The 20,656-nt window shown below is 44.2% G+C and overlaps 1 protein-coding gene across 5 annotated transcripts in view; it reads right to left on the bottom strand.

The window, feature by feature from the left end:
- LOC139420362 (collagen, type XI, alpha 1a) overlaps nt 1-19,495 on the bottom strand; it is an 87,269-nt gene extending 67,774 nt beyond the window's left edge. For all 5 annotated transcript variants that reach the window (XM_071170381.1, XM_071170379.1, XM_071170382.1 and 2 more), the window contains exons 1-4: nt 19,033-19,495; nt 11,767-11,931; nt 10,111-10,324; nt 5,121-5,283 (exon numbers count right to left, since the gene is read on the bottom strand). In XM_071170381.1, the coding sequence (XP_071026482.1) occupies nt 5,121-5,283; nt 10,111-10,324; nt 11,767-11,931; nt 19,033-19,147 (657 nt within the window). In that variant the 5' untranslated portion in view covers nt 19,148-19,495. The remainder of the gene's footprint in view (nt 1-5,120; nt 5,284-10,110; nt 10,325-11,766; nt 11,932-19,032) is intronic.
- Nucleotides 19,496-20,656: the final 1,161 nt, after the last annotated feature.

Raw genomic sequence — 20,656 nt, 5'->3', positions numbered from 1 at the left:
AATCTCTCTCTCTCGTTCTCTCTCTCTCACACACTCTCTCCCTCGGTCCCTCTCTGTCTATCTCGCTCTGTGATTCTCTCTCTCTCTCTCTCTCTCTGATATTTGCATAGTGTACATGTTTAATTACAGAGTAAAGCAAGATGGGAGCAGCAACACTGCCCAGATCAAAACAAAAGGAGTTGTCATGTGACCTTTGATGTACCCTTGCCCTGGGCTTCAAAACACACACCCGACCCAGTTAACCACTACACACCCAACCACACAATTCCACCAAACACATACTCTTAACGGACCAGAGACGGGGGCACACCGGAAACGTTTGATTAAACTATCCAATTATTTAAAGGAATCGATCTAACAGTTGCAGATTGCTATATAAGGTCAACAGAAGCAGAAGATAAAGGCAGCTAGATATCAAAAACAGCTCTTGTTAGAGATACGAGGAAAGGAGAGAAAGGTTTATTTTATGAGGTGTAAGTGAAGACAGAGAAGCGAACAGACAGTTAGCTAATTCACTTCAACAGCACTTATCCTCGACGTGACTTTACCTCAGAAACACGTCCAAACTTCGGTTTTTCAGACCCTCGCCCCCTTCATCTAATCTTGTCAGTGAACTCACGTAACCTCCCCATCCCTTACAACCTCCACGTTTCTCTCACAGTCCAGGAAAAGTAACAACCAGCGGACAGAACAGTCAGTGGGCCACCTTCATACCGTCCTACAGGGACACATTAAGCGGGGAGGAATTTTGGGCTGTCAGGAACAGAGGATACAGGAGAGAGAGGGGGGGGGGGGGGGGGAGAGGGATGAGGAGGAGGGGAGGGGGGGGGGGTATACAGGGCTAAAGTCTGTGCCGCTGACGGGTAATGTCAGCCCGGGATGAATAGACGGTCTCATGGCGGTGGCTCAGTAGGGGGGCCGGAGAAGGAGGGAAGGAGGGAAGGAGGGGAGGAGGAGGGGAAGAAGGGAACAGGGGGGTGAGGAAGGTCTGAAGGGGCAATGAAAGGCTCTCATTCATCCACTCAGTCCTGTATGGCTAACTGAACCCTTCAGACGCCGTGAAGCAGGTATCATAGGCTAACAGCAGCATATTGTAGAGTTAAGCCGATTTACAAGGAACATTCTAAGTTCAAAGTATGAGCTAGGGACATAACGACGTGTGTGCATTTAATGTGTCATTTGCATAATAGGTTATAAATGGTCCGGTTTTTGGTTTCTTAGTTTTCTCCCTCCTTCCACACACAGGATACTCCGGTATTTCCTCTGCACATATAACAGAATACAACACTGTGAAGCTAGGTGACTACTACGCATAGACAACAGATAGAAGTTCTGTTCCAGACTCTGTTACCTTGGTCTTATGGGTCTCATCCTGAGCCATTCCACTGGGCAACTTCTCATCGGAACCACTATATTTCATACAGCTGCCGGCTTCTGGGCCAGCTAATACATCTCATCAAAACTGACAGGGAAAATAAAGGCAGAGGGACTTTCAATGCTGTTCATGTTGGGCTGAATGAAAGATTTCAAGCTGATACTGTAGTTATGGTCTATTGAAAACATGAAACAAATGTAATAGTTTAGTGTGAACTGCAATGCAACTAGGATACACTCACACCACATGTAAAATGAACAGCAAATGTGATATGACCACACTTTGCTATTACTCCATCAAAGTTAATATCAGCACCCTAAAACAGTTCATATACAAGGCGACACTACGATAATCACACAGCGAGCCACATTTCAACACACAATGCAACAACGTGACCACTGAGGCTCCCTCCACACCGCACCACACACCAAATCACCGGGGTGATGACACGGCACTATGTGAAATGGCTATCAAGAGCCAGTAGCAGCAGCCGAGTCAGCCCACAGTCAGGGTTAGGGTTAGAGCCAGCAGCAGTCAGCCCACAGTCAGGGTTAGGGTTAGAGCCAGCAGCAGAGTCGATCAGCCCACAGCCAGGGTTATTAGGGTTATGGTTAGAGCCAGCAGCAGAGTCGATCAGCCCACAGCCAGGGTTAGGCAGGGCCAGAGAATGATGAGGAGTCAATCGCCAACCACCCAGCCCCCCATAAACAAACACACTCTCTCACAGGCAAACACAGCCCTGTCCTCTGCATTCACACCATAGGGGTGACCTTTACCCCCCACAGACACCATGTGTTTCAATCTATCTCACGTGACAATCAGCCCATTGTCAGACATTATTTACATCCTAACTCACTCTGATCCAATACCGTCCACCTCTGCCTGAACTGCAGGGACCCGGACAGAGATAACACACACATCACTAAAGGGAGACGTGATGAAGTCAGAGAAACACTAAAACATTCTAACAATAATCACCTTAACTAGCGTGAGTCAATGTCATGCCATACCGCTAAAACTTCCACAATTGAAGTTCTTTCAGGAAACATAAAGTTACGTAAACTCAACATAGTGCTCAGATTTCTCTTTTCTAGCCAAAAAAACAACAAACTAAAACATAAAACACTCCTCTTTTAACCACCAAAAACAGTTTACTACACTTTACTAAGCAACATTTCCCTCACAGCTTCAGCGCCCATTTGAAGTTCCCTCCAAATGAAAAGCACCTGCGGTAGACAACCAAACATTCCTACAGTCCAGTGTTGTGTGTTCAGTGAACCCATCACCCCTGAAGTTGCACTCTGTCAAACAGTAGGGTTAGGGTTAGATCTTTAATTGCAAGCTATAGAAGACGCTTCAATGTAGATGAGAATGTAGCCTAGTAGCCTACCAGAGGTTTAATACGAGGCTACTTACACTACATGACCAAAAGTATGTGGACACCTGCTCGTCGAACATCTCATTCCAAAATCAAGGGTATTAATATGGAGTTGTTTCCCCCTTTGATGCTTTAACAGCCTCCACTCTTCTGGGAAGGCTTTCCACCAGATGTTGGAACATTGCTGCGGGGACTTGCTTCCATTCAGCTACAAGAGCATTAGTGAGGTCGGCCACTGATGTTGGGAGATCAGGTCTGGCTTGCAGTCTGCGTTCCAATTCATCCCAAAGGTGTTCGATAGAGTTGAGGTCAGGACTCTGTGCAGGTCAGTCAAGTTCTTCCACACCGATATTTACAAACCATTTCTGTATGGACCTTGCTTTGTGCACAAGGACATTGTCATACTGGAACAGGAAACGGCCTTCCCCAAACTTTTGGCACAAAGTTGTAAGTACAGAATCGTCTAGAATGTTATTATATACTATAGTATTAAGATTTCCCTTCACTGGAACTAAGGGGTCTAGCCCAAACCATGAAAACGGCCCAAGACCATTATTCCTCCTCCACCAAACTTTACAGTTGGCACTATGCATTGGTGCAGGTAGCGTTCTCCTGGCTTCCACCAAACCCAGATTCATCAGTCAGAATGCCAAATGGTGAAGCGTGATTCATCACGTGTTTCCACTGTTCCAGAGGTGGCGAGCTTTACATCACTCCAGCCGACGCTTCGCACTGCGCATGGTGATCTTAGGCTTGTGTGCGGCTGCTCGGCCATGGAATCCCATTGTGTGAAGCTCCAGACGAACAGTTCTTGTGCTGAAGTTGATTTCAGAGGCAGTTTGTAACTCTGTAGTGAGTGTTGCAACCAAGGACAGACGATTTTTTACGTTGCAGCTCTAACAGAGCAGAAATATGACGAACTGACTTGTTGGAAAGGTGGCATCCTATGATGGTGCCATGTTGAAAGTAACTGAGCTCTTCAGTAAGGCCAGTCTACTGCCAATGTTTATCTAAGTAGATTGCATGGCTGTGTACTCAATATTATACACCTGTCAGCAACGGGTCTGGCTGAAGTAGACAAATCCACTAATTTGAAGGGGTGTACTTTTGTATATTTAGTTGTATGTCTAATGACTGAAGCCATAGACAGACCGCTGTTCATCTGGAACTGGCCTTTGTGTTATGATCATCATGAAGCTAAATGACATCCAATGTCTCCTTCTGCTAGTAGAAATATCTGGCTTGGTCCTTTGTAAGGTGTCTAACAGTGTTGAATGTACAGTATTCCTGAGCCCACATAAGGCAGACAGACATTGAGCAGACTGGTCTAATTACCACCACATTCCTCCAGGTTCCTCCAGGTTACATCAAAGGAGAGTAACAATACATTGTGTACCAAAATGGCACCCTATTCCCTATATTGTGCACTTCTTTTGACCAGGACCCAGGTGAAAAGTAGTGTCCTACATAGGGAATAGGGTGCCATTTGGGACACCCACCCACACACATGGTCAAGGAGGCGAGCACTCCACGCTCCTTTTCTCACACAACAGAGCAGCAAGAGCTCGCTACACATAACAGAGGAAAGCTGTGGCTGATTAGCACAATGCATTCGGTACAGACGCCGTTCCTCCAAAGTCATAAAGAAACAACCGTGTTTGATCATGGACACGTTTTGTACTGTCAATCGTTTTAGATTAAAGCATCTGTTAATGGTTGTCGTTGTTTGATGTACTGTACAATCAAACATGATGTTTGAAATGTTTCTTGCATTCTAAATCAACGGGCTACACACTAGTCATTGTTACGTTGGTTGGATTTTAAAGACACCGCATCATTTAAAACTTTCAACGCATGCTTTTTTATTTGAAGTTAAAACATGAACACCCTTGGTGCAATAATGAATGTATATCATGCAGCCTCCTGCATGCTTGTCTCTCCTTCAAGACCCTTTCAAAGAGTAATCAAGACACACACAGGTGGAGTATCTTCCTCTCTGATTTTGCAATGTGATGAAATATCAACAACAATGAACTGATTATATGATACATGGACACCAATGATTCTGTTTGTCTCCAAAGCTTGGGTCAATAAGGACAAAGACAGTTGGATCTCTCTCAAATATATCATGGCCCTGTGTACACTGCAACATACATCCGCATGGTCGTATTCACAAGGAATCAAATTGAAGAAAGCAGATTGAAATGGGGAGGGACTACCTGAACTTGTCTAATAAGAAACTCACATGTTTTTGTTGCAAAACATTTTGTTGTGGCATGCTACGGTGTGCAGTAATGAATACGACCCATGTTACACCAACCAATCAGAATGTACAGTACAGCCTTATATCCAACATCATGTGTTTACCTGAAAGACTTCCTCGTCAAGGATCCTGGTTCCGAACACAGTGATCCCGTTGGTGTTAATAGAGGCACGGTCACTCCTGAGGAGGGGTTTGGTGATCTTCTGTTTACAGTCCACGATGATGGTGACCGTCTTCTTCTCCACACTGATGGCCACACGATGCCACCTGTTAGAGGGAACAACAGAAACAAGATATGTGGTGAGAGATGTTCAGATTAGACCTCTGCAAAAACCTACCCTGAACGTTGCGCTACCCTGAACGTTGCGAGACACATACAAAGGGTTAACTGGGGTGGTCACGCGTAAGCCCAACACCTCCCAAAGCCCCCTTCAGGACAGTTTGCCACCGGCAGCACTTGGGCTATTACATTCCAGCCCAGGCCATGCAGCCAGGCCATGCAGACAGGCCAGGCAGTCTAGGCCAGGCAGCCAGGCCATGCAGCCAGGCCAGGCAGCGGAGCACATTTTTGCCCCCACACTCTGGCCCTGTTTAACACGGGATTATACTCATTAAACTCCAAACTTAATCCTCCTTCTGGGTTACTCAACATGACAGACATGCTGAACATTGTGGAAAGTGTGTGTCAGGAAAGAGCAAGAGGGAGCAGAAGGTGCACAGTCAAAACATTGTCCGAAGGAGGAAGAGGATGAGGAAGAGGAGGAGATAGCAGGAGGAGGAGGAGATGAGGAGGAGGGCCGGAACTGATCAGATCCCACTGACCAAAAGCCAAGCCAAGGCGCTTCAAGAACCAGTCAGTCAGCAATACTGATCAATATGTCTGCCCTTGGATGACAACACTTTTACTGTATACCTCTCATTATGATAGCACCCCAAGCACTTAGTTAATCAGCCATTATATACATGTTTGATTTTGGCAACAATTATAAAGGAAATCCACTTTCTCATCTGACGGTTGCTTCAGCTGATACCTTGGAAATGTTTGAATGTCTTTCCTTTGAATGACACTACAGCAATACTATCATTTTGCCACTGTTTAAGTACGCATTTACAGTATATGTCTATAACAATGCATTAACTGAAGGGGGCTGGCCGGGTAGATAGGCAGCAGTAGTTACAGCCTAGTCAGTGATTTGAAAAAGGCCTTGTGTTGGACTTCATCCAAGTCCTTAAGTGCTAAGATCCTGCACAGAGTCCATTGCTCTTCAGACAATAGGTCACAAAACTGCTCAGTGGACAAAAGCACCCCGCAGAACTGCCACAAAATAGGGGTTACACTGTTCTGTTAGAATGGCAGCATGGTCTCTACTCTTACTCTGTGGTGTTAGAATGGCAGCATGGGCTCTACTCTTACTCTGTTCTGATAGAATGGCAGCATGGTCTCTACTTTCACTCTGTTCTGTTAGAATGGCAGCATGGTCTCTACTCTTACTCTGTTCTGTTAGAATGGCAGCATAGTCTCTACTCTTACTCTGTTCTGATAGAATGGCAGCATGGTCTCTACTCTTACTCTGTTCTGTTAGAATGGCAGCATAGTCTCTACTCTTACTCTGTTCTGATAGAATGGCAGCATGGTCTCTACTTTTACTCTGTTCTGATAGAATGGCAGCATAGTCTCTACTCTTACTCTGTTCTGTTAGAATGGCAGCATGGTCTCTACTCTTACTCTGTTCTGATAGAATGGCAGCATGGTCTCTACTTTTACTCTGTTCTGTTAGAATGGCAGCATGGTCTCTACTTTTACTCTGTTCTGTTAGAATGGCAGCATGGTCTCTACTTTTAATCTGTTCTGATAGAATGGCAACATGGTCTCTACTTTTACTCTGTTCTGATAGAATGGCAGCATGGTCTCTACTTTTACTCTGTTCTGATAGAATGGCAGCATGGTCTCTACTCTTACTCTGTTCTGTTAGAATGGCAGCATGGTCTCTACTCTTACTCTGTTCTGTTAGAATGGCAGCATGGTCTCTACTCTTACTCTGTTCTGTTAGAATGGCAGCATGGTCTCTACTCTTACTCTGTTCTGTTAGAATGGCAGCATGGTCTCTACTCTTACTCTGTTCTGTTAGAATGGCAGCATGGTCTCTACTTTTAATCTGTTCTGTTGGAATTGCAGCATGGTCTCTACTCTTACTCTGTGGTGTTAGAATGGCAGCATGGTCTCTACTCTTACTCTGTTCTGTTAGAATGCCAGCATGGTCTCTACTCTTACTCTGTTCTGGTAGAATGGCAGCATGGTCTCTACTCTTACTCTGTGCTGTTAGAATGGCAGCATGGTCTCTACTCTTACTCTGTTCTGTTAGAATGGCAGCATGGTCTCTACTCTTACTCTGTAGTGTTAGAATGGCAGCATGGTCTCTACTCTTACTCTGTGGTGTTAGAATGGCAGCATGGTCTCTACTCTTACTCTGTTCTGTTAGAATGGCAGCATAGTCTCTACTCTTACTCTGTGCTGTTAGAATGGCAGCATGGTCTCTACTCTTACTCTGTGGGGTTAGAATGGCAGCATAGTCTTTACTCTTACTCTGTTATGTTAGAATGGCAGCATAGTCTCTACTCTTACTCTGTTCTGTTAGAATGGCAGCATGGTCTCTACTCTTACTCTGTTCTGTTAGAATGGCAGCATGGTCTCTACTCTTACTCTGTTCTGTTAGAATGGCAGCATAGTCTCTACTCTTACTCTGTTCTGTTAGAATGGCAGCATGGTCTCTACTCTTACTCTGTTCTGGTAGAATGGCAGCATGGTCTCTACTCTTACTCTGTTCTGTTAGAATGGCAGCATGGTCTCTACTTTTACTCTGTTCTGGTAGAATGGCAGCATGGTCTCTACTCTTACTCTGTTCTGTTAGAATGGCAGCATGGTCTCTACTCTTACTCTGTAGTGTTAGAATGCCAGCATGGTCTCTACTCTTACTCTGTGGTGTTAGAACCTCAGCATGGTCTCTACTCTTACTCTGTGGGGTTAGAATGGCAGCATAGTCTCTACTCTTACTCTGTGGTGTTAGAATGGCAGCATGGTCTCTACTCTTACTCTGTTCTGTTAGGATGGCAGCATGGCCTCTACTCTTACTCTGTAGTGTTAGAATGGCAGCATGGTCTCTACTCTTACTCTGTGGTGTTAGAATGGCAGCATGGTCTCTACTCTTACTCTGTGGTGTTAGAATGGCAGCATGGTCTCTACTCTTACTCTGTGGTGTTAGAATGGCAGCATGGTCTCTACTCTTACTCTGTGGTGTTAGAATGGCAGCATGGTCTCTACTCTTACTCTGTGGTGTTAGAATGGCAGCATGGTCTCTACTCTTACTCTGTGGTGTTAGAATGGCAGCATGGTCTCTACTCTTACTCTGTGGTGTTAGAATGGCAGCATGGTCTCTACTCTTACTCTGTGGTGTTAGAATGGCAGCATGGTCTCTACTCTTACTCTGTGGTGTTAGAATGGCAGCATAGTCTCTACTCTTACTCTGTGGTGTTAGAATGGCAGCATGGTCTCTACTCTTACTCTGTGGTGTTAGACATAACATTTTACAAAAATCTAACAACCACAAAAAGATTTTCTCACATGAAATAAAGGACCTTTGATGTATCTAAACATGACATTACACTTTAAGAGGAAGATCCCATTCTAATATCTATCTAGACCACAAATGTCCACTGACCGGGTTACGGCTTCTTTCAAGCCCAAGAAAACAAACTAGTCTGTAAAAAACATTTGGCTGCTTAGGAAAACAACACAGAGAGACATAATACAACTATTTGTTAAGATAAAAAAAACAGAGCGTTTTCTCAGCGTCTCCTCTGTTTGTTTGTTCTCCCGTGTTTCGCCACCGGCTCATGTACACTAAGCTACAGCTCTCAGGGAGAATTCCGGGATTTCCAAACCCCGAGCGGATAATCAGGCATCCACTGACTGAAACTAAGAGACTCTCTGCACGGAATCTGATTGGATGAGGTAATCCAGGAGGTTAATAATGTAAGGATAACATCCCTCCTCCAACCTCTCCTCCATTTTCCTCTCATGACTGTGGTCAGAGTTCCCATGGTAGTCACTGCCGCACCCAACTAATCCACTGTCTCTGACCCTCGTATCCCCTTGTACTTCTGTTACTACCCAGGACCCCCCTAACCCTTCATATCTCCCGTGCTGCAGCCCAGGATCTAACCCTAACCCCTGGGACAGACCATTTCAGACCTAATCCTGTGATGGGTACCTGTGGTGAGATGAGGTGAAGAAGTTTTCTGCTTCTTAGTGAATACAGAGGACATGGCAGCAAGTAAGTATGATTAGGATTATCATACAGGCCGTGGCTGTACCTTGGCTTTATATATTACACGCCCCCTAACAAACATCCCAGCAGTACTAGCAACGTCAAGTTGAGCATAACTGAAAGGCATTCAAAGACCACAATATTTTGTCTTGCAGTGTTAACATAGAACCAATGATGACTAGTAAGACAAATCACATACACCAAAAAGATTGCCAAGGCACTCTGAGCATGCACCAGGTTTGAGTATGGACAGAGTCAGAGTGGAGAGACATGCACCAGGTTTGAGTATGGACAGAGTCAGAGTGGAGAGACATGCACCAGGTTTGAGTATGGACAGAGTCAGAGTGGAGAGACATGCACCAGGTTTGAGTATGGACAGAGTCAGAGTGGAGAGACATGCACCAGGTTTGAGTATGGACAGAGTCAGAGTGGAGAGACATGCACCAGGTTTGAGTATGGACAGAGTCAGAGTGGAGAGACATGCACCAGGTTTGAGTATGGACAGAGTCAGAGTGGAGAGACATGCACCAGGTTTGAGTATGGACAGAGTCAGAGTGGAGAGACATGCACCAGGTTTGAGTATGGACAGAGTCAGAGTGGAGAGACATGCACCAGCTTAACTAAGCTCTGTTTTCATCCCTTCCCTCTAGTCTCTGTGAGCAGCGATGGTCTCTCTTCTTCCCTACCACCCCTCCCCTCCCCTACCTCCCTCTCCCTGGTCTCTGTGAGACCAACCAGCAGCAGTAGTGGTAGATCAGGCTTGACTTACTTTCCGTCGGCCAGGTTGAGAGAGCGGAACAGGGGGTAGTCCTCAGGGGCGGGCTTGCCACTCTGGTCCTCATACAGGAAGACAGGTGAGCGTCCCACCTCCACCCCCAGCTGCTGCACGCCCTGCTCACTGTAAACAGACAGCAGGAAGGACTGGAGGCCGGCCTTGGGCCTGAGGGTGGTCAGGATGGAGAAGTCTTCAGGGAACACACCCCCTACAGAACACACAGGCTGGGTTAGAAATACAGAGCTACAGCAAGACACCCCCTACACAATGGACAGAACGCAGGTTAGATCAGGCTATAAATACACAGAAACACACCCCCTACACAATGGACAGAGCGCAGGTTAGATCAGGCTATAAATACACAGGAACACACCCCCTACACAATGGACAGAGCGCAGGTTAGATCAGGCTATAAATACACAGGAACACACTATGTGACTGACTCCGTCGTAAAATCTTTATTGATTGAGACAAAAAGGAAATCAGAGGTGAGGACTTTTGGATTCAGTTACCCTTTACATTCTCACATAAATGTATACAGTTTCTTATAAATACACATTGCTTTTATGTTGTTTAGTGTAAGGTCTCATTTGTTCTAATATGACTATCCCAGGTTTACAATACTTCAAGCATCCAAATAGACATGAGCTAATTATCTACTACTTTACTCATGTACATTTCCAGGCTTGTGGAAAATTCTATAAGTTTCCGAGGACAATGATAATGAATATGAAAAATCCCAGGTCTTTAGAGTAACATTTTCCTTTCGGAAGAGCCAAATTGGAAGGCAACCAATGCCTGCACATTAAAATAGATTTATTGACACTTTTTTCGTAGTTTATTAGACAAAAATGATCCATTAGCGATTTCACAAGTTTTCCCAAAGAGGAAAAAAAAACGTCATAACAATATCCTACAAAACTTTAAGAGGACATAAAGTTACTTCAACTCAACAGATCTATGAATGAGTCATAGAGGTGTAAAAAAAAAAAAAAGCATCTTACTGTCTCTCATAAAACAGCTGAAACACCTCTGGAGTATAATCAAGACTCATAATAATAGTTGATCACTTTTTACATGTCTTCCATTGAGTCCATATTCTTCATTCCGCACGACCCTGTCCTATAGGCACGACTGAAAGCTTGACATGTGTCTTCCCTTGTCATGTTAATCCATTCAGTGGTGTATGTTTTTGCTGATCTGTTTGTAGGAGCTTCACTACCTGACTTAATGCGTGCAACTTTACATGAGTCACAACTGTTGAAACGGTTCACTCCAGCCCTGTCGAGCCATAGAAATGTGATCAATGGTCTCTAAAACTTATTAACCCAACAGAAGCAGGCAAAGTACAGTACACCAACTCTACTGTGCCTCAGACCGCAAAAGAACGTGCTTTGTGCTGTAGTTAGCCGAGCTAGTTCTCTCAGACAGATTCTCTCTCTCTCTCTCTGGGGTTGGTGTATTACAAACACTCTGGGGGAGAAATACAGCACTGTTGTATAATCAGATCAGGGATGGCATCCCCTGTCAAAAGCCTTGGCAGGACCAACAAAAGACACATTTAAACACCACTCCCTCCGCTCTGCACAGCCAGGATGTGGGGCAGGACAGAGAGAGACAGGGGGGATAGAGGGAACGGGTTCGTCTTACCTGGGAATAACTGCTTGGTGGGAGCACTGATTTGGGCCAGTTTTCCAACTCTGTAGGCTGTGTCCGGCTTAGAAGCTCTTCGGTTTGTGCAAAATCCTGATGTTTTCCGAACTCCTTCGGGGGAATTGTGAAATTCTAATACTTTTAGCACGTCCACCGGTTCAGCTGTTGGAAAGAGAGAGCAGATGCAACATGGTATATAATCTGAGAAGAACTTCAGAGGGCACGTGAAACTAGATGGCACAGCACTCCGTTTCAACAGTAGGAATGTCAAGCAACCATAATCTATTGCACTTACATAAAATGCATGTGTCACGTCATGCCAAACTACTGTTTCATTCATGAACCTGGTCTGATAGCCTTCAATAGAAAGCACATTTCAATCCAACGAACCATGTGTAAGGTGACTCATCAAATAAAGTGCTACAGAATAGCTTGCTCTTTAATTAAGACACCATATCTATCTACTGAATATCCCATTCTGGTGATAAACTAATGAGGAAATAAATCAAATAATTGAACATAGACAGAAGCATTGGACAATATGTCAGATGCAGCATAAACCATAGATGAAATCACCCACAGGTCACAGATGTCAATTCAACGTTTACTCCACGTTGGTTCAGCGTAATTTTGTTGACATTATGTGGAAAAAAACGTTGATTCAACCAGTGTGTGTCCAGTGGGCTACACACGGGTTATACCCCCCCCCCCAAAAAAAAAAAAAACAGGAGCCCATTGTGACACATCTGTGTGATCTGCATGCCCAGCTAACACTGTACGGGACCATGTGACAGGAAGTATCTCCATCCCAAAGCAGAATGACCACTAGCAGCATAATAAACAATGCTCCCACGGCCGGCAAATCTTATAACACAACGTTGTGGCTGTAGGTATACTTTGATAAGGGTCACAGTCAGAGCCTGCACTCTGGGTTTCCCAAACCCTCCAATCTGATGCTCTTTACATAAAGGAACCTGTGTTTGATCCGACACCCCAGTGAGACAGACCCATGGGAAAGCTGGGGTGGTGATTATACTGTTTATCAAAACACCTTCTCAGTGTTAACATCAGCTCCGTGATAGGGTTGGGAGACTGGGAGGTAGCACGTTATTCCCAAGAGTTCAAAATTAAGTGTTGGTATAGCATATAAAACAGTAGACTGCTAAGAGAGAACAAAAAAATCTGCCTAGACTCAAAATCATGAGTGAGGAATTGAAACTGAGACTTGTTTCAGACTGTGCTATAGAATAATATACACATTACACAGGCAATACACTACCGGATTGTTAAGGGGCTTGAACCTTCATCTGTTTTTACACGGTTCAGAACCAGCCCTTGCTGTCTAAAGGCATCAGCTAGGCCTTCTGTGGCTGGTCTAAAACCACTGTTTGCTTTGGCACGCTCCAATCAGATCATTCATACGTTTCTTTAGCTACTTTATGCAAGGAGATCTTATAAAAATGTATATTTTCCTCTGGACACACTCAGGCAGACATTCCAGCTCCACCAGGGACAAGCAAACTATAATGACATGCTTCATACTGCTCAATGGAGCATATGGAGAATCCTGTCCCTGTTTCAACATGAAGCAATTTCCATTGCATAAAAGGATGTCTTCAGTACTAACTAGATGCTATATACAGTACATACAGTATATACATAAGTACTGAGCCAAAACTAGCTGTTCTAACTAAGTCCACAATGTGTTGGTTTCCCACCTCAAACTAAACGCATTACCTGCTTTTAATATATTCACTATGACTGTTATCGTGTTATATATTTCACAGCATGAGATGTTGTTTCTTCATTTATCTCATTGGGTCATCAACATCACCATTAGTGACAATCTAATCCGTTTGTTTTTAGTCGGGGTGTGAGAGTGTCAGTGCTTAATGAATGACTGACAGGTGTCAGGGAGAAGCTGCCATAGGTCATACCTGTATCTTTCCCATTCCCATGCTAAATGATTAGTGCACCCACCCATAGGAGGTTCCTATCTGGGTCTCTTGTCTCATATAGGACAGATAGCTACTGTGATTAAAACATGTGTCTCAGAATAGACTCAGGAAAAAGCCATTTTATACACCAAAAAACTACTTCTCCAAAAAGTCTAGCATTAAATCAAACAGCAACCACTCTCCTTCATCTATGCTTTGAGGCCTGGGTTGAAAAAGACAAGAAAAATAAACGATGTCTGAGAGAGTCTGCAGAGGCAGAGTACCACACACACACACACACACACACACACACACACACACACACACACACACACACACACACACACACACACACACACATATATACACCAGCAGCACATTCCCCAGGCTGAGAACACACTCATGACCCCCTTAAATCTCTCAAAAGCAAAGGTCTGTCACATCTATTATTCTGTGTCCCAAAGGAAACCTTCTTTGTGTTGACCAGTCTGCCTGCCCATTGAACCAACCATACCCCAACTCCCCCTCCATCACACCAAGGCTATAGCCCCTATATATGACTGAATGAATCACTCACCCAAGGGGAAAGACAGAGACAAACTTAGCTACTCAAAATGGACTCAAAATGGAACAAAAAACTATAGACGAAGTTGAAAAGAATCTCAGAAGAATATAATGTTACTCTGAGAGAGAAGGTGATAGGGATATCATCTCCAAGACCACGTGGTCATTTTGTATACTGTGAAAGGTACCCAGGAAGCTACAAGGCTTTTCTAACTGAACTGAAGAGCTCTTTGTGAGTGATTTTTATTCCAAGAGAGCACCTCTCTCTCTCTCTCTCTCTCTCAGTCAGCTCTAACTGTCTCAAGGCCTCATATATTCCAGATGGGTGGTAATTTGGCCAGTGGGCGACCCCCTCACCCAGGTGCCAAAAAAACGTCAATAGACCCGAATCCATTAAAACACCAAATGAGTGTGTGAAGTCTCTAAAACCACCCATCTGATGAGCTGGTGTGAGTTTGCTCATGGCTGCTGTGCAAATAAGGACACATATCTCCCAGTCCAAATCCCTAGGTGGCACGGGAAGGAAAGGGGCCCTACATAATCCGAAGGGGAAAAGGGCCAACTCATAGTATCCACATACAGGGGCCTCCACTGTTGCTCAGTTATTGGCTGTTCAAAAAGATCTACCAGCGGAGGCTGCTGAGGAGAGGACAGCCCATAATAATGTCTGGAATGGAGCAAATGGAATGGAATGTATTTGATACTACTGCATCTATTCCGCTCCAGCCATTACCACGACCCGTCCTCCCCAATTAAGGTGCCACCAACCTCCTGTGAGACCTACGGCGTGCTAATTGATGAGGTTGGGGGGGGGGGAAGAGCTAGGCAACATTAGCATAAAATATACATGGGTTGCAGGTTTTTATGTTACCTCACTTGTCAAGTTAACACATGGATATTCATGCAGATGTATAGACAAGACAACAGTGTGTTTCTGGCAGTTCTACAAAGACTAAAACATAGTTCTGGGAACAGAGGCCAAAAAATGTGCTCTTCGGGTCTTTTCTCATCACAAAACATGCCAGATCATCAGTCAGATATGAGGAGCATGTAAGAATGATATATTATGTTCCAGACTTTGTTGTTTTTGGGAGGTGAAATTGGCTGGTAAAAAGAGAATACCTTTTCACCTGCTGCTCCCTGAGACTCAAATAATGTATTCAGACAGAATATCTCTCCCTCTACCCCTACTCTCTCGCTCTCCCTCTCCTCTCTCTCTCCCTCTCTCACTCTACCCCTACTCTCTCCCTCTCCTCTCTCCCTCTCCCTCTCTCACTCTACCCCTACTCTCTCGCTCTCCCTCTCCTCTCTCGCTTTACCCCTACTCTCTCCCCTATTGGACTTCCACACTCCAGGCTCAAACAACACTGCTTTATGCTGGTGTGTCATACCAAGGAAAATTCACTGAAAACGATCCATGTTTCAAAGTGTGTGTTTGTTCTGCTCTCTTTAACTCTTTTAATTCCACTGCATAAATATCAAAGCTGAATATCACCTTGTGGACTTCTACTTCAAAAATACCCCAAAAAGTCTAAATATATTGCCTAATTACAAGGCATGGCTTATACAGTCCAAACAACATGTAATCATGTAAAATCAAAATCACCATCATGAGGTAAAGGGGGAGTGATCATGATGAACGACATAAATAATCCCCATCAATATCCCCAACAGGCCAATGTAAATCAAACTAGTCATGGATGAGACAGTCGGCTTGAAACTACCTACAACAAATAGAACAAAAGTCCCCTTCACTTTAGACCTGATTGTCCATGTTTCCTTACCCTTCAGAGAGAGAGAGAGAGAGAGAGAGAGAGAGAGAGAGAGAGAGAGAGAGAGAGAGAGAGAATAAAGCCTTTTGAATTGAATTGAAAGAGAGAGATGTGTTTCTGAGGGCAGAGATCAGGGTAGAGTAGAGTAGAGTGGGTTTTGAGGGTTCTGTTTGTCTGCAGGAATGCACCAGAGAGGAGCCCATGCCCCAGGGGCTGTGAAAACGTGTCTGTACACTGCTAGCTCAGAGAAGGCACCCTTCAGAAACAGCCTAATGCTCCATAAACACCAGCAGAGAAACTCACAAAGACATAAAACACACACTGTATATACAGTAGGCTGTAGGACAGAAAAATTGATGGAAGTGAATAGTAAATAGCGACTTATATGGGTTTCAACAATGACGAGTTCTGTATAGGCCTTGTTCTGCTCTGGACGGCCATTAGCAAATATTGAAAGACTGAATGGGGGCGACACATATACATGAACAAATATAATACATTGACTGTTCCCAGAAGTACAATCATCAGAATGCAAGTAAGAAGAGCCATAAGAATGAAAAAGACCAATGTCATCAACGGTTTAGATTCAGTCTGATGAATCCCTCTTAATGAGATATCTACAATAGCATAACGCGTGTGTAGCCTAAGTAAAAGAAAGATGCATGTATCCTAGAGAAGTAGTTTAATTATAAAGAGTTCTATGATGTCGAAGACCTAGAGTCAGTGACTCACTCAACACCCCACTATGGGAGTATGACTGGACTGTATACTATTGGCCGGCCCTTTGAAGCCTCTAAAATAATAGGGAAGTGCAACGAGAACCATCATCAAATAACTGCACAGCACTTAGACTGGAAACATTCCCACCATGGAGGGAGTGCGCACCGCTCCGAGCTCAGACAACACGGCCTTGTCTCCCCAAACCAAACATGCAAGTGCAAAATTCAGGGGGAAATGTTGGCCACGAAGTTGCACAAGCCCCTCCAGTCTCTCGCTGGTCTTCAGTGCGGACTAGGGCAGTGTGGAGAAAGGGTCCTCCTTTTGGCAAGTCAGTGATGTGCTGCTTGACCAATCTGAATCTATCAGAAAGTCCACGGGCACGGACAGCACAGGGGCAGACTGGGACCAAAAATCGGCTCAGGCATTTCTAACACAACAGCACATTTTTTTCCTCGAGGCTCCCATTATTAGCCAGATAATGATAATTCTGCGCAAAAATCTGAAGTTAGACAGGCCGGCCCACTGGGCTACAAATGGACCAGCCCATCTGGTATTTGAAATACCAGTTGGCCAGTCCGCTCCTGGGCCACCATACACCATGACCTGAAATAATGCCAGTAAATTTGCAGTGCCAGGTAAAAATGTGAATAAATAAAGTCTAGTTTAATAATGAACAATCTCCTTATTACTAATGAAAATGTAGCCATGACACACCCTTCCCCAGTGGATGAGTCTCAAGGGTCTGCCACACTGCACAACTCCCCAATGTCACTGATCAATCCATGCCAATATTCAATATCATTTCATTGTTAAAAATGGATTCCAGCTTGCAATGACCACACTTTCAGTAATAGATGCATTGTCTAGACTACAGGGGGACAAGAGAGGCAGGTAGAGTAGCGGTTGGGCCAGTAACCAAAATATTGCTGGTTTGAATCCCCAAGCCTACTAGGTGAAACATCTGTTGATGTGCTCTTGAGCACGGCACTTAACCCTAATTGCTCCTGTAAGTCGAAGAGCGCCTGGTAAAATGTATGGAAATCAGGGCCCAGTTTTTCAAAAGTTACGAATCTGGATTTCGCCTATCAGGTAGGATTAAATGCATAGAAATATAATGAATAGAATGGGGGTCCCCATTCAAGTCAATGATTCATCCATTCTATTCATTCTTTCTATGCATTTAATCCTATATGATAGGCGAAATCCACATAGATAATTATTGAAAAACTGGGCCCAGATTAAATAGAATTCAATACCTAGGCTATAATGTGCGCAGTATAACGGATCTAAATGGACCATTACTGTTTTCATGTATTATAAAACAGTAATGTGACCATTGACAATAACTAATAAGGACTATATTAAATGATACCGGGTGCTTTAGAGAGATTCGGATAGCCTACTCCGGATTTAGGTCTTGAAATTTCCCGTGCCCCGGAGCCATGAATAAAATTGACAGACACCTCTCCTCTGGCTGCATAAGTATTTAACAAACTGTGAGGCTGCAATCTCAAGCCGTGCGGAATTCCACACACACCTAACGGACCACTAATTCTAACGAGGTTTTTTTTCAGCATAAATCTCTAAAGCTGTCTCTAAATGGGGTGCTAGACAAATTATTTAACGGCTCCTTCGCAACGAAACTAAGCGAAGTACCTGAAAAGAAAAGCATGTGCACCAAATAAACATTGTGCATAATAATTATGCGATATGAGATAACTGTTGCAACTTTATGGTGGATATAAAAGCTATTTAATCATGCATAAAACTGTCGTGGAAAAACAAGTAGAGGGTATATTAGCTACAATGCATTTCAATAAATGTAAAATAACAAAAATCGTCATAACCCTTTGAAACACTTGACATAGTAATAACTACATCTATTTGGAACCAATGTCAATAGTATGCAACATATATTTGGGTCAATATCTTTGAACTTAAATGTTCAATAAAATATGTGATTCGCTTTACTTTGTGAGGGGCACTTTGGTTCAATTGTAACTTGCCTTGAGTTAATTGGTAGCTAGCTATACATCCACAGATCGTTTGACTGAATCATATAGGGTCAATCTCTTTCCTACCTTTCCTCTCACATCTACTAGTTGCGTTGCTCATTGAAAATACAGTTGCCAAAACCCGACCCTTTTGTTTTCCCTGATCTCTCCATCATGTTTTCTGACCAGACCCACGTTTTCTGCCGCGGTTGAATTACAGTCCCTACTCTCCAGTACTTTTACACGCACTTTTTTGGATCCTAAAAGTATTCTTACCTGCTCTGACATGTGTAGCCTGCAGAACCAGGGTTAAAGTGATGAATGCGGTTACAGTGGAATCCATAATCCACCTTTTCGTTTTCCACCTTGTGGACCACCTTTGCATCTCCATGGTCGGCGCCCACAAAAGTGAACAAAACTTGGGCGACTTCAACTGATTTTAAATTACTTCCCTTCCACAATCCCAAATGTGATGGATAATTACACTAAACAGCCATAAGTATGTGTTTAGCCTCTTCTCTCAGCCACTCCAGGCCCCTGTACGGTCTTCTTTTCCAGTGCCCAGCCTTCTGACTGAAGGTATTTGGGCTTTAATCAAAACTCCCAGAGAGCACTCGATACCCTAGGAGCCACACCGACAGGAGGGCTGGGCAAGCACCACAAACCAAACCCACGGTTACAGCGAAATGACAAGGGGAAAAGCCCCCGATTAGCAAATCACGGGGCTAGAAATTCTCATTGGGATCCACCCATCAGTTTTGCAAAGCTGATGTGAATTCTTCCCTGAGCGCTCGTCCACGTATATATATTTTTTAAATAAATAGTAAGATTTTTTTTTTAAACGGCTTCGACTTTCTGGAAATGTCCCGGGAATTAACGGAATGCCATTGGGGTGAGAGAGAATTAGGCATGTGAGCAATTCTCAGTGTTGGACAGTGTCTTGTGGACTGTCTGCCCTGTCCCACATAGAATATTGTTATGCTCTGGTCACCTGCTGCAGTTAGTGTTGGTTGTGTTCACATAGGAGACAATATTAGTTTATTAGAGCAAACAAAGTCATATTTTAAGATTGAGATCACTTTATTAACCCAACCCCTCAGAAAGACACATGCATATACACTTACATATACCGTTTTTTTTTTTTTGAGGTGTGGGGGGCTGCCACGGGATTTGATACAAGCAACCCACTGGTTGCCACCTCACTTTATTATATTATTACATATTTTCTGTGGATTTAAGCATCACATCATGCATGAGCAATGCATGTCATTGATTCATTTTCACTCTTGTTCTCCATGTAAAACCTTGACAGACTGAATCATATTCTCCAGAAATATCAGACTTTTCTCTTTTCAGGAGAGTTCCAAAAATCCTACTGGGCTGGTCAATTATAGCTGACTGAGGGAGAGGTAGAAAGAGAGAGACAGAGACATCGAGAGAGCAAGGTAGAGAGAGAGGGAGAGAGACAGAGAGGGGGGGGGGAGAACTAGTGAGTTAGAGAGAGAAAGAGAGAGAGTGAGTGAATGAAAGAAAGAGACAGAGAAAGAGAGAGAGACAGAGAGGGAGAAAAAGAGAGATAGCTGTCAGATAGTGTTGCTTCTCACCTGACACCCCCCACTGAGACCTTTCATCTGATCCAGTTGGCCAGCTGCTCACATGACCTCACAGGAAGGGCACAGGCAGGTTACATATCCCCTACCCCCAGCCTCACTCCAGCCCAACTTATACCCCCTACCCCCGGCCTCACTCCAGCCCAACTTATACCCCCAGCCTCACTCCAGCCCAACTCCACATGCCTCTACCTCCTACCTCCAGCCCCACTCCTCCCAAATGCATAGCCACAGTCTCAGGATGAGCAAGGGAAACGTCCTCTGACAGAATGCTACTTTTTAGGTCTTGT

This window comes from Oncorhynchus clarkii, chromosome 11 (genome assembly GCF_045791955.1).
Source record: "Oncorhynchus clarkii lewisi isolate Uvic-CL-2024 chromosome 11, UVic_Ocla_1.0, whole genome shotgun sequence".
Lineage (NCBI taxonomy): Eukaryota > Metazoa > Chordata > Actinopteri > Salmoniformes > Salmonidae > Oncorhynchus > Oncorhynchus clarkii.
This window is presented reverse-complemented; position numbering and strand designations above follow the sequence as displayed.